Source organism: Mastigoproctus giganteus, chromosome 1, assembly GCF_048544385.1.
Source record: "Mastigoproctus giganteus isolate SK-2022 chromosome 1, ASM4854438v1, whole genome shotgun sequence".
In the NCBI taxonomy this organism is placed as follows: domain Eukaryota; kingdom Metazoa; phylum Arthropoda; class Arachnida; order Uropygi; family Thelyphonidae; genus Mastigoproctus; species Mastigoproctus giganteus.
This window is the reverse complement of record NC_143575.1, coordinates 14,119,565-14,134,203: the sequence shown is the minus strand read 5'-3', so window position 1 is coordinate 14,134,203 and position 14,639 is coordinate 14,119,565. Positions and strand designations below refer to the sequence as shown.

The following is a 14,639-nucleotide window of genomic DNA, read 5'->3' as shown; positions in this document are numbered from 1 at the left end:
TATGATTTACCTAATTTGACCATTAACCTCTCTAGCTAAATTCATGTAAATACAACATTCGATTTCAACCTTGTAACCTTTACTCATATTTAAACATATTTTTCTTCATATTTAGTTGTATTTAAACAAATTGTTAAATTTACACTAGAAGTGTAAGAGGCTCAAAATTTTGATGTAAGCCCTCTAGTTATTTTTTTCTTTCTCCTTTCCTCAATGTAAAACTCCTGACCACTGGCCATGATGGGCATTATTAACATGCATTTGTTTACACCTTTTAAATCCTGAAATTAAGATAATTTAAAACACTTTAAAATATTTTTTTTTGTATGATTTCTAAACTTGCTTTTCAGCACAAAGTTTCTCAAATATGAAATGGTGACATATTTCCTTCTTGTTGTTAAAAATGATATGAATGAAAGCAACAACAAAAAATCCCATTTTAGCACATCAAAAGATGGTAAAATTCTTTGTGTGAAAAATGTACCATTACTTTTCACAGTAGCCAGAAAGAAGCTTGATAATACTGAGAATATTGTTTAGTTCTCAGAGTGAAACCATTGTTCTGCTCCCAAGCAAAAAAAAAAAAAATTATTTTTTGGAGAACTCAAATTTTAGAACTCACTGAAATAGGGTACAATAAATCTAATAAAACATATGATCAGCAAAATAACCATGGAAGCTAATTTTAAAATTGTTATGGGATTAAATCTGATACAAATATGTGAATTTTCCTAAATTACAATCTATTACTAAACATAGTGAAGTTACCATCAGTGATGGCAAACCTTTACCATGCAAAAATACAAGGTGAGCAAAAATCACATAACCCATAGTGAAATATGTATTGGTGGTTGTAATCAGGGCTGTAGTGGAGGGTATACGCAGATATACCCTCTGGATTTTTTTAGGTGAATAACTTCTGGATTTTTTTTTATATATATATATATATATATATATACCAGCGGCCTCCGTAGCCGAGTGGTCAGGAGCTCTGGAATTCAATTAATAAGCACAATATACTCTCTGCATATGTAACATTCACAGAGTATACCTTCTGCTAATTTTATAACTAAAACACTGATTGTAATTGAAGCCAATTCAACTGGTATCATAAACTGGCTACAGAGATTTAAATGGTAAAAAAATAAACCAATATTATACAAAAAATAAATAAATATACATACACCTAGTAAAAAGATGATTCATACTAAGTATGTCTGCATATTCTTAATTTTTTACTTAATTTTATTATTTACATTTAAAACTCCATATTTTAAAATTCAAACAGCCGTAGCTCCATACCCAATCAGAATTAGACATGTCTGCATGGCTTCCCCACCCCCCTTTCTTTTATTATTTTGGACCCTATAATATATCCCAGAAATTTTTTTGGGATAACAAAAAATTAAATAAAAATATATCCCACAAATACTTTTGAAACACCTTGTATAATAGATTCAAAACAAATAAATAATAATAAAAATTAAAATGCTGGTAGATAAAAGTGGGGAGCTAATTTAGTAGACAAATTAATATGTAGATAGAGAATATTTAAGGTAATTAAGAATAAAGAAAAAAAATGTAGTGTTATGAACTCTAAACTCTCTCAGGTTGAATTTTATATAATTTGGCATCACATGACAAATTGGATTAGCAGTGAGATTAATAGCAGTTTTAAGTAGTCACTAGGGTTCGCTACATAATATAAAAACACATTGATGCCACTATTGAGCACATTGTGTGTGTGTGTGTGTGTGTGTGTTATGGGACACATAAGCTGCTAGGGCTATAGTGTGCTTATTCATAGGAAAAAGCTAAAAACAAAGTTCAGATGTAACTGCTTCATTTTTATTACCAAGCAGCACATTATATACATTATATGCTACTAACATTAATAATAATGTTAGTAGCATATACAACAAACCTGCATGAGATGTTATTGAAAGGAGATAATCATTTTCAACTTTCGGCCCTCTCATGTGGAAAACATCTTCAGAGGGTTGAATTTCATTTTTTTACATTCAGGGGAAAAAAACTTTGTTCTTAGGTGGAGTGACAACTGAAGTGAGAGTTGTCAACAGTCTCCAAGGGATTACTGTAACTTCAGTTGTCCCTTCAGTTACAGTAATCCCTTGGAGACTACCAGGGAAATATTACAAATGGCAAGACTACAGCTGAATAAAAAATTGGTGATTAGGAAATAAACAATCAATATGCCAATAACTTATATGAAAAAAACATGGTATGAGGAAGTGTTTGAAAAGTTTGTGGCCTGAGTATGAGAGGAGAGTTGTACAGTGTTAAAAATTTTTGTACTTAATGTATAACACTTCAGATAGTAACCTACCAAGTTTCATGCAATTTCAATGCCTTTTTTAATTGCAGGTTGTGAAGCATAAGTTGTGTGGATGAGAAAAGATGGACAAAATTAGTCACTGTGCAGTTGTACAATAAACAGATCCAGAAAATTTACTTGCTGTTTGTGGCCATAGATAAGACAAGTCCATCACTTTCAGCCAGAGACAAAGGAGTGGTCCAAACAGTGGAAACACAACTCTTCTCCCCCTCCAGAGAAAGCCAAGTCAATTCCTTCTGCTAGCAAAGTGATGGCATTAGTTTTTGGAAAACTAAGCAGAGGGGTCTTGTTCCACCAGGCCAACGTGCCTGCTCATAAATCTGTAACTGCCATAGCTGCACTGCACAAGTGCAGCTTTGAAATCATCACCCATATTCATCAGATCTAATACCATCTGACTTTCAGCTATTTACTAAATTTGAAAAAATACCTGGCTGGCATCCATTTTCCCACTGACTGATTGCTGCAGTGGATGCATTCCTGGAGGCCCAAGAGAAAATATTTTTCGCAGCTGGAATCAATGCATTGCACTATCAGTGGCAAAAGTGTATCGACTCCAAAGGGGACTACGTTGAATGCAACCTTAAATAAAATCAAATAAACCCTTCACACTCAGGCCACGACCTTTCCAAATACCCCTCCTAAACGTCATTTTCTATTTATACAACATAAAAACAATGATAAGGCTGATGGTACAATAATAATAATAAAAAATAATAAGAAGAACAAGGTGATGGAAAAGATATATATTCACCAAAATGTCAACTATCCTCATAAGGTCACACCTTCATTGGATAGAGCCAAGCATTATGAAAACAAGTCTAAAATACATCCATGATAAACTAAATGTTAGCCAAAAAGATGAAAATCTAAAAAAAAAAAAAAAAAGCAGCAACATAATCACACACACCACTGTTTATATGGTATTTACAAATGAATCATTGAGAGGATGGATTGCAGTGGTTCCTAAACTGTGCCTTGGCATATGCTGTAAGATTAGGGGAAATTTCCTTAGTGGAAATTACTCTTAAGTGTGAACAAATATAGCAATTTTTAACTCCAAGTGAAACTTGAGTGAAAAAAGTTTGAGAACCACTGGGGTAGAGCATAAAGTTTTTTCTCTCTCTCTCTCTCTCTCTCTCTCTCTCTCCTCCTACTCACTAGAACACTGCTCATAATATACAGGAAGCAACAGCAATAACTGTTTAAAGAAATGGGCCAAACTATATTTATATGGGGGGAAAAATTTGATATACAAATATAAAAACCATGTTATCTCAAATCTGCAGTTAGCAAATCCACGGCTGGGGAAAAACTGCTGTATTTCACATTTTTTTAGAAGAAACAATCTTACCTAAACATCAGGTTATGTTGAAAATAAAAGTAATGACTAGTTATTATGAAAACTGTGAATCTGTATTTATAACACAAACAAAATGAGTTCGGGTTCTCATTTCAGAAGAAATTATAGAAATACAGAACATATCAATGAAATTCATTGTCTTACTCCTCCCATAATGAAGTTTCTAATACTACAATTATGCCAAATAAAGAATTCATATGAATTCATCATTTGTTTGGGAGCAACAAACAAAGCAAACTGTTGTAATACAAATAATATATACAAAGCATTATATATATATATACACATGAATAATTGTACAAGTGTATATTTTAAATGAAACAGAAATAAAACCTTTTATATATAGATCCTATTTTTTATATAATTACAGTTAGTGTGTTTTCTAAAGAAATACAGGCTCACCACACTAACAGAAATGTTAGACTGCATTAAGCACATCAGAAAGATATTACATTCAATTTGAACACTAAAAAATGCTTAAAAGAAATTTTTAGTTTCCTGAATCTGGAATATTAGGAATCAGATATTTAATAAGTTAACATTATGCTAAAAGATTAAGCAATTAGGTATATACCAACTTTAGAAATTCTTGCTTCACACTGATCATGAAGTGTTGATATCCCATTCCACTATAAAATCTCAATCTCTTTATCTCAATCTTTTAACAGGTTCATTATATTATTTTTAAATATATTACAAACCATAATTATTGACTTATATTAAATACAATATAAAATACTAATCACTTTAAAACTCAAACAGCCGTAACAGAGTAAACATTTTTACTATTATTTACACTATAATCATTTCTAATAAAAATATCTTGTCTTTATTCATGTCGTTTCTATTTACCATTGACAGAGTGAGTATAAAACATTATTGTAATTTATTTTACAAATATCTGGATTGATATTTGTCTGTGAAATCTATTTATTACAACATGTACATTAGCCACAACGAAACCACCAAACGAAATCACTGAGTGGACGAGGTGTTACCACACAAAACAACTATACCAAATAACTTTTCAAAATGTTTTACATAAGGTTCACATTGTTCTCCCGGTTGAAATTGGGGCGATCCTCTGAGCCTTACATTTCTCTGCTCAAAAAATTTGAAAACAGCATAAAAAATTGACGAATCGTTGGTGTATTTAGCTGCAGCAAGAAACTTATTAGCAGAAATAGAGTCGATATTTCCTGTGCTTCTTATAAATCTTAATGCTGGTAAGATTTGTTGCTGTGAAAGGAGCACTTCAATGATTTGTTCATTAGCAGTACCCAATCTTTTTAACATGTCAAGGGCAAGTTGATGGGCCGGAGGATAAGAAGGCTGCAGAGATAACATGAGACAAGCAAGTTGTTTGGAGTCACTAAGAATGTGATACTGAATAAACTGATGAAGTTGATAAAAACACTTGTGATTGACTAAAGTACTAATCAAGAGTTCACACAAATAATGCTGAACTGGAAGCTGATGCTGTGTCAGTGAACGTATATATTCCATTAGTACTGCAACAATAAACTTATAATTGAGATCCACATTCTCTTCAAACACTATAAAGACCGAAAACATTTCTGACTGATCTATTACTGCCATTTGTTTTTTGGAGTCAGTCGTTACAATACCTTGAGTAAATGTTTTGGAATCTATGTAATTTTTGTACACATGATTTAATTTATCAAATATTTTGGCCAGTACGGGGAGAGGCAATTGTCGTTCTTGTAACAGTCCCTCTTGAAAAACTTTTAAAATTACAGGCTTAGAGTTCTGACGAGGAAGCAAAAAATCTACAAGCAGTCCTTTATCAGCTATCATATCTTTCAAAGGCTCTAAATAAAGCTGTATATACCATAAGCATCCAAGTTTTGCATCTATAATAATATTTGGCTGAAATACAACCCAATTTGGGGAATATAATTCACAGTCAACTTCGGCAGTTTCTGATGCTAAATGAGTTGGGACCATGGGAACCTTTAACATAAATGGCTTTATGGGATGGGGTGGTACAAGCGGACAATGGTATGTAACATACCCATCTGTTTCACCTGGCAATTTAATATCAAAAAGTAATGACTTTTTAGAAGCTTGATGATGAACAATAACTAAGTCATCAATTATGTTAACAGCAAATCGTCCACTCATATCTAGCTTCAAGATATCAGTTTTACGTGGTGGACCATCCCTCTGGAGGGTATATACAACAATTTCTGCCCCAGGAGTACCTGGAGCACGAGGCTGGTGCCGCAACACGATTATTCGAGTCTGGCTGTAAATTGTTGCTAGAGTGACGTCTCTTTCAAGAAGACCTAGTTTATATTTTGGTACTGCAGGAAGATCTATTTCAAACTTTGACAGTCTCATCACAGTTCCCGGCTTGAACTGGAAAGGGTACATAATATTACCGAATGATCCAGAAGAAACTAACAAGAGGGTGCTTTCAGGCTGATAAACATACCACTTGATAGACACACTGAATGTTTTCACTAGCTTTACAATTCTCTTGTCTGAAATAACCTGATGCAGTTCAATACCGTGATCGGTAACGAAGACTATTTCGTTAGCAGATATCCAAACAAACCCCATTATTTTGGCTGTTTTTCCTTTACACAATTGTGAATATTCTACAATATCTATATCATTCGTAAAGTTCATAAACTCAACAGATTTAGGACTCCTTTGAATAGCTAATACTTTCATGTCTGGAGAAAATTTAATCGAGTTTAATTCACCTTTATCTTCCATTCGGAAGTGAATTGCTACCTTTTCATCTGGCCCCTTGACAACAACACCCGTTGCACCCCCTGAGCGCACTGAAAACACATGCTGATTTGCATCATCAAAGAACACATTCGATAATTTACTTACAGGTTCAAATCTCACAGGATTAGGACACAGTTCTAGAAAATATTGGAGCTGCTTGCCATTCGCCGACTCCATACTAGCAACAACATGGGACGAATGAACAGTATCGCCGCCTACCGACATAATTCCAAATCCAAGTTTTCAAAAATTTTTATTGTCGTCATGACTTTCTCGAAATTCACCCTCGTTCCATTTCAAAATAACCAACGAATATGAAAAATAATGAAATACGTATATCACATCATATTGTTTATGATGACAGTATAGTGGGGGCCACAAATGGGGCGTGCAATTAGATCTTGTTATTCACTTTTTCGTTCTAGTAAAAATTTTAAAAATCGAAATTGCTAGGGGTTCAGGCGGGGTAGCAATAGGATTTCAGACCTTGAAATTGATTTCCACAGATATTTTTGAGGATAAACAAGGACATTAAAGAAAAAAAAAATTAAAAGATATTTACTTGAAATTCTTTTCGTCCCCCCCCTTCTTTTACCTAATATAGATATAGGCCTACAGTATATATATGGTATGAGGTCGCTTGTTTTGTCCGGTTTTAGGCGCATCAGCCAGTTAGGCCATATTGCCTTGCGCTGTATATAATTTGTCTAAATTGCGTGTGCAATTTAGACAAATTATGTGGTCGATTTGTGGTTTGTTGGAAGAAAAATCCGAATTTCTGGGAGAAAAACCATGCTGCCCTCGCCCGAGACTGACTAGTCGGCCGTTTATGCGTGTAGCACAGCGGTATCGGCACCGTTCTACCCACACTGGGTGCAAAAGTCCGGGGTTCAAATCGGTCGATGACGCGAGGAACTTTAATGGGCTTTTTTCACTTCCTGGCTGAGTTAGTAGATAACAAGGATTTTCCCCAGAAACTGGGGTTTTTACGTCCAGCAAAAACAGGCAAATCGACTAGAGAACACTCGCAACTTACAGACACAATACGGGTTTATGTAACCTATTACGGGTAACACTAATATAATAATTTGAATTTGATTTGTTACACATTAATGCTGAAAAGCAAGCTTCATATTCACAGTGGTCCCAAGATTCGCTTCGAAGACAAGTCTCTCCGAAACCGCCGCTCTGTCAAACATCTTGGCATTATCTTGGATAACTACCTTTGTGCCACAAGTTCAGCATCTCATAGAAAAAGTGAAGAAGCACACTACTCTTCTCGCCAAAAATTACAAGAAGAAATTGGGGTTTGAAAGACAGAGCTCTTCACTTGATGTATGAATTTTCATCCTTATTGTACTCGTTCTCTGTACCTCTGTACTCGTTCTAGCAACTCTGCATCCTTCCTAAAATTAGGCCTCCAGACCTGTATACAATACTCAAGTGTGGCCTGACCATTGCCTTATACAGCTGCTAGCAAACCGTAACCGGCTAGTACTAACCGAGAGATTCCTGCCAAAGCAAATGCTGCCCTCACTGCAAGCCATCGACGGGGCCCTCCAAGAAGTGGTCAATAATAAAAAATACAGGAAGGGTATCCTCGTCGAACTGAAAATATAAAACTGTGCTTTGTTAATAATCTGATGTAACTTATGTTTTTCTCATGTATCTTTTGTAAATATGTTTTGTAAACCCCTGGCACCACCATGCCGTGACGGGACTAATTGTATGTCTATCACTGCTGCAATTAAAGATTCTATTCTATATAATTACCTACTTGTCTTTGCTAGCAAAATTCCTATATATCATTGACAAAACTCCATGACCTGCTCTGGCAGCCCGTCTGCACTTCTCAGAGAACTTCATATCTCACTGCACAATTATCTCCCCCCCCCAGTCTTTTGCATTCTCCACCTCTCTGAGTGTAATACCACAGAGTTGGTACGTCTCTCTTGGGTTACTGCTACCCATATGCAGTACTTTGCATTTGTCAATGTTAAACTTCAGTTGCCACTTCTCAGCCCATCTGCCTAACTTTTCTAGATCCTGTGCAGTAGCATATTATCTTTAGTGTCATTAACAACCCTGCCAACCTTTGTATCATCTGCAAACTTGGACATTAAGCCTAATATACCTTCATCAATATCATTGAATGCACAAAACAATAATGGGCGCAGCATTATTGACTATAAACAATCAATACTGGGGAATTCCACTAATAACATTCCTCCATGAAGTGTCAATTGATTTCCAGTCTCTGTCGTCTTCTACTCCACCATCCCTTTATCCAATTCAGTAACTTGCCTTTAATGCCATACCGCTCCACTTTGTACAGCAGTCTTCCATGTGCAATAGTATCAAAAGCTTTCCTGAAATCCAAGTACACAAATTTTTTTTTGGATCCCGTGCCTTTGTGACCACATCGTAGTATCCAATCAAATTGGTTAGACAAGACTTAACAAACCCATGCTGTGTCTGAACTATTGTTGCTGTATTGTCCAGGCCATCCTGTATCACCTGTTTAACCAGTGACTCCATTATTTTCCCCGGAACAGAAGTTAAACTAACAGGTCTATAACTAATTGAGTTACCCTTTTTGAACCCCTTTTGTGAATTGGGGACACATTTGCACATCTCCAGTCCATAACTCCAGTTGTTCTCATAATTATGGCTAATGGTTTACTAACTTCCCGTGCTGTCTCCATCATTATAACTGGATAGATTCTATTTGCCCCAGATGCCTTTTTCATATTTAACTTCAACAATTTCTCCTCCACTTTGCTCTCAGTTATCGCAAAATCACTTAGCTCCCTGTTAGAGTTTGATAAACTTCTGGCCTTACCCTCCATGAATAACTTCTCATTTGTGAATGTAGATGCAAAATACACATTCAGTTTATCAGCTACTCGAGCAGGATCATCAGTCGAACCATTTATGTTTAGTGGACCAATCTGATTCATCCCCTTCCTTCTAGAGTTTACATATGTAAAGAACTTTTTGCTGTTTATCTTTGCGTACTTTACCAAAGATTTCTCGTAATCTGCCTAACCTCCTTTGTGACTTGATTACAGACTAGCTTATATCTGACGTAGGCTTCCGTGTCACCTGAAAACAGTATTTCGTAGTTGGTATGAAAAGCCTAGTAGGCTCCAAGATTAAGTCCCCAAAGGCTTCCCATTTAGAATTAACCGTTGGTAACATCATCAGTTGATCCCACTCTATATAATATATGTTTGTTTAGTTCTGCCTTGAATTTATTTAAGCCGTCCACTTCTTCAACGAAAGATGGAAGTTTGTTCCAGGGCTGATTAATAGAGCGCCCTTAGGGAATTTCACATTGTACGATTACTGATATTGCCTGATTTTCTGATGATAAGGCATTAATGAAAGCATGGATATAGATCTTGTTTATACTCCGGCACGACCATCAGGTCAGTGGCGTTTACAATAAATCAATCAATACAAACGTTAATCGTATTTAGCAGTCGCAGGCTTCAACCCCGGTCCACTCAAGAACGTGTTCTGCTGCACTTGCGCTCCTGACCACTCGGCTACCTAATCTCTTTTCTAAGTACAGTAAGTCGATTCGCATACATGATTAAGTTTAATTATTCTGTGCTGTGCCATTAAGAATCTGGTGGAGAAGCTTACATATCATTACTCAAATATTTTTGTAATGAAATGCATTCGTGTTAATTTATGAATTAATGAACTATTAAATTAACTGAAATGAGATTTATTGAAATTTAATTCTATTGAAATCATAGCGCTGGAAACTTGAATGTCAGTCAATGTAACTTTACACTGCAAAAATATTTATCTGCTTCAAAAAAGAGAAATTGAATGTAGGCTGGTTAGTGCATGCCATCAGTGAGTGTGTAACCAGATTGATAGAGGGCGTTGGTTGATAGACAGTTTTTGCAGTTCCACACAGATGGGCTACTTCATATGCAAATTTTAGCGATATTCAATTAAGCTTACAATATCCCTACAGAAAACAAAAATGATATTGCTAAAAGGACAACTGGACCCGTTTTGTCCACCAACAATCCGAATTTTATTTTACTTTCCTCTCTCTCTCTCTCTATGGTTTTTTGTTTCATAAATTTCTAGATTGTTATAATGATAATAATCTGAATTTCAATGGGCCTTTCTTTTATTTAGACAAGGCCAAAAATATACCTCCATTCTTGTTCCACTTACCAAACAATCTTGGGGCTTGAACTTTAAAACCCTATCTACTACCAAAGGCGGTATTTCTTCCAAGTTGCACCTATGTGGCTGCACCCACCCCTGGCTCCTTGTTTTGGCATGCCAAAATCATGTGCGAAATAAATTTCACACAATTCAACGTGCCATTCTTTAGCAATGTGTAAGGCCTGTCGGACAATTTCAATTCTTGCCCTTCAGGTCGTCACTGGGTGTGTGCCTTTCGATCTCTTTCTGGTTTCGGGGTCTGTTTTTTTCACTCGTCATTGATGTCTCTGTTAATTTTCAAAATCTTACTCAGGACATTCATGGTTATCCGAAGGCTGACAAACTTAAGTGCCTGAACTTCCATTATTTGTGGCAAATCCGCTGGTTTTTTTCCCCTGAAAATTCCACAACTGGTGAGTTCATTGCTCAGGTCATTTTTTACTTCAAAACAAATTCATGGTTTTTCTTGGCATTTACACTTCATCGACAGTATTATTGCTGGCTGTAGCTCTTTGAATCTAAACCTCACTGGTTTCAAACTTTCTAATTCTCCTTACTATTTATCTGCTGAACCTGAAGATTGCGAACACGTTCTTTATTACTGTTCAATTTATAGTGACCTACATCAACGATTCCTTCCCTTCACTAATGTTCTTGGTCCTGGCAATGAAATTAAGTTCCTTAATATGAAAGATAACTACCTTCACCTTCAGGATTTCCCCTTCTATTTTTTTCCTCGTCGCAGCAGTCTAATTACCTCCACTACCTCTGTCACCTAATCTGCATCTGCTTAATTGCTACTGCCTCCTCAAGTTCTCCTATTTTTCCAGTCCCCTACAGCAACCACAGCTACAGCACCTACAATGGCTTCTGCTCTTCGAGTCTTTATAACTTCTATAGTACCAACTGTCTACTGATGACGTAATTAATTCCGACTATTCCTCTAATGCTGAATGCTGGCACCTGCCCTTGATCAGTGTGGGAGTCACTCTTTTTTTTCTCTGTAACACTTTTTTTTATTTATTTTATTTTTTATTTTCAAAACGAAATGCACAAGGCATAATCCTTATGGGTTTTGATAATTAACTATATAACATCGGTGTAAATACACCATAGTTAACCCATAAATTTGAACTACGTATGTAGCGTAAAAGGCATCGTTTTAATTGTATCTCATATTGTGGCTGCCTTCACAACGAGATACCTGCTATAGCACCCATCTGGTGAGTATCGGCTTGGCACACCAGATGGCACACCCATACTCACCAGATGGGCTTGGCACACCCAGGGTCCTGAGCTGGATATCTTTCTTTTTTTTTTCTTGGTGATTCCCTTCTACTTCTCTCTCTCGGTGTAATTCGGAATTTTTTTATTTTTTTTGGCTCGTGCAGCTTCCTTGTACCATATGGCTAATGATAATATTTCTACTTCTCACTTTTATCCAGCTATGGAGGCGGACCTGTTCAGCTTTGACATCCAGTGGTGGGGTAGAATTTTTGGAAATAACACCAGATGGCGCCACTCTGTCTCAACTGTTACTTCGACATTGGAGCGAAAAATTGCAATAAAGCAAATTTCGCGATTTTTTTTCCTCGTGGTGGGATTCGAACCCAGGTCTAATAATATTGGTAGTCCAGCATCGTTCCCACTGGGCTAATCACGCCCTTTTTTTTTTTTAAATTCATATTTTTTTAGTATTCATAATTTTAGAAACTCATTTCTAAAAATATGAATACTATACGAATAGTATCTTATACGAAAAATCTACTATTCCCAATGGGAAAATATATGACAAGAACATAGCATCAATAACCTTATAGAAATTAAGACCCAGCCATCCTTCTGGACCTCCTGCACCAGGAAAGTAAGAAAAGAAGAACTGGTTCTTGGAAGAGCAGGCATTGGATACTCTCATGTAACTCATCTTTACCTTCTGAGAAACGAAGGCCCTCCACTGCCATAATGTTCCCTTAGTAAAACATATTTTACTTAACTGCTCCTATTATCAGCAGGAAAGGCTAGAATCATTCCTATCTTACAGAAGTTTACAGGAACCTATAACAATGAAGAACATCTTGGAAAATGAAACAAACCTAGATGAATTTTTCTCCTTTCTAAAGAAGATAAAGATGTTCTCTCACCTTTAAAAACTTACAAACTTGAAACTATTATATTAATTTGAAAGGCACAATATGGTTGCTGTAGCCCTTGTGCCACAACCTTCAGCAATAACAACACCAACAATAAGAACAGATTCATAATGTGTAAACTTTAAAAAATTTGTTATATAAACTGAAACAATTTCTAAAACGCAGTCATGTTAAAATTTTAAAAGATTTATTTTTATACAAAAAAAAAAAACAAGCTTTCCTTCTTCCTTTTTATTTCTAGTAAAAGCTGTCAGATGGTAGCACTATAACAGTATATTGCAGAGTACAGTTGATTTATCAATATGAAACTACTCCCAAGAATATATAAATAGAGAAGTGTTGTATAAATAGAAAAATATCACCAATCTGCGCACATGCACAAGAGATTCAACAGAGTGAATGGTAGGAAGAAAAAAATTATCTTGGCAGGTGTACTTTTTTCCAATGTATATGTGTGAGGTGAACGTAACAGCAGTTGCGCATTGCTGACAAACACAGCTGAGTAATCTGTCTTTTCTGACTTGGTCATTTTTCTTCGTAATAAATGACTAGATGTCTGTGGAATCACTGGTTTAAATTTTTCATGAATTTGGTGTTCTGTCAAGACATCTAACACATAAGCGAGATATTTGCGTGCATGGGATACGTAAGACGATAATTTTTTATGCTTGCGGATACATCTTTCTTTATATTTTAATACGATGTAAGGATTATATTTAAGAGAGCCATTAAAAATAATTGATATTATTTAATCAACTTAATCTATCACGCGATATATTAATGTGGCATTATTATTTCTCAAACGATGAATAATCACGTATCCCAGTTAACAAACTTATTTAGCGATATCAAATTTAAAATATTTGCCCTAATGCTGTATACCCATTCCTGATTAGCCCGGGATGCTAGGAGGAAGGCAGTTATAAAGTACTGCCTAAAACGTTTTTCCATTTTTAAAAACTAAGAATGCTAACGTGTCGCAGATGTTAGCAGCCCCATTACATACTTTTTAGGCGGGTTAGCATATATGTGTACAGCACTTATTGTCACCATATCCGTCCGTCCGTTCGCGTGTAACAACTAGGCTAATGGATGGGTTTACGTGAAATTTTAAATTTCTCGCTTTTAGAAAGATTTGTTGCACCATCCGAAATTTTGATTAATCCAATTTTAATGAAATTGGATTAATCAAAATAATAAAAATCTCGCAATCTCCCATTAATTAATTCTTGATAATTTAGTTGTATGAAGGTGGCAAAATAATTTTGTTAATTCAGTTGTGTTAATATATTTAGTTTGGCTGAGAGTATTTTTTTTAAATTTTATTCAGCTAGAAGGACACAGTAGTTGCTTTGGCAAAAATTCAGAAAAACAGCGAATGATGCTAAAAGTTTTGAAATATTTTGTTATAAATTCTGATATGATTCTAATGATATATATTAATAATAGCTTAAACTTAAAGTTAATAGTTTGGCCAACACTTTCGAGCCTAAAGGTAAGTAAGGCCCCTGAAGTTGGTAATATATACCCAATAAGTTTGAGGGAGGAGGCCAGAGAGTGTATTGAACCATTGAGTTTAATTATGAGAGTATCATTGAATTCGGGAGAGATTCCTTTGGATTCCAGAAGCTTACGCATAGCCAATACATAAAGGTGGTTTTAAGAGTGAAGTCTCTAACTACAGACCGGTTAGTCTGACTTCAGTTGTAGGGAAAATCTATCTTAGAGGCAATGAGTAAGAGTGCAATCCAGGGACATTTAGATAGAAATAGAATTCTGAAGAACATGCAGGTTAACACACAGGTTTCCA

General features: G+C 35.5%; 1 protein-coding gene across 1 annotated transcript; it reads right to left on the bottom strand.

Moving 5' to 3' along the window:
- Positions 1-4,571: 4,571 nt before the first annotated feature.
- Positions 4,572-6,659, bottom strand: Bulli (regulator of MON1-CCZ1 complex protein bulli). The gene has a single exon (XM_090378776.1). It carries the CDS (start codon positions 6,657-6,659, stop codon positions 4,695-4,697), a length of 1,965 nt encoding a protein of 654 aa, XP_090234902.1. The 3' UTR covers positions 4,572-4,694.
- Between the last annotated feature and the right edge of the window lie 7,980 nt (positions 6,660-14,639).

Bases quoted from the DNA above. Each gene is read 5' to 3' on its own strand.
- Bulli (XM_090378776.1), bottom strand. From the start codon at position 6,659: ATGGAGTCGGCGAATGGCAAGCAGCTCCAATATTTTCTAGAACTGTGT.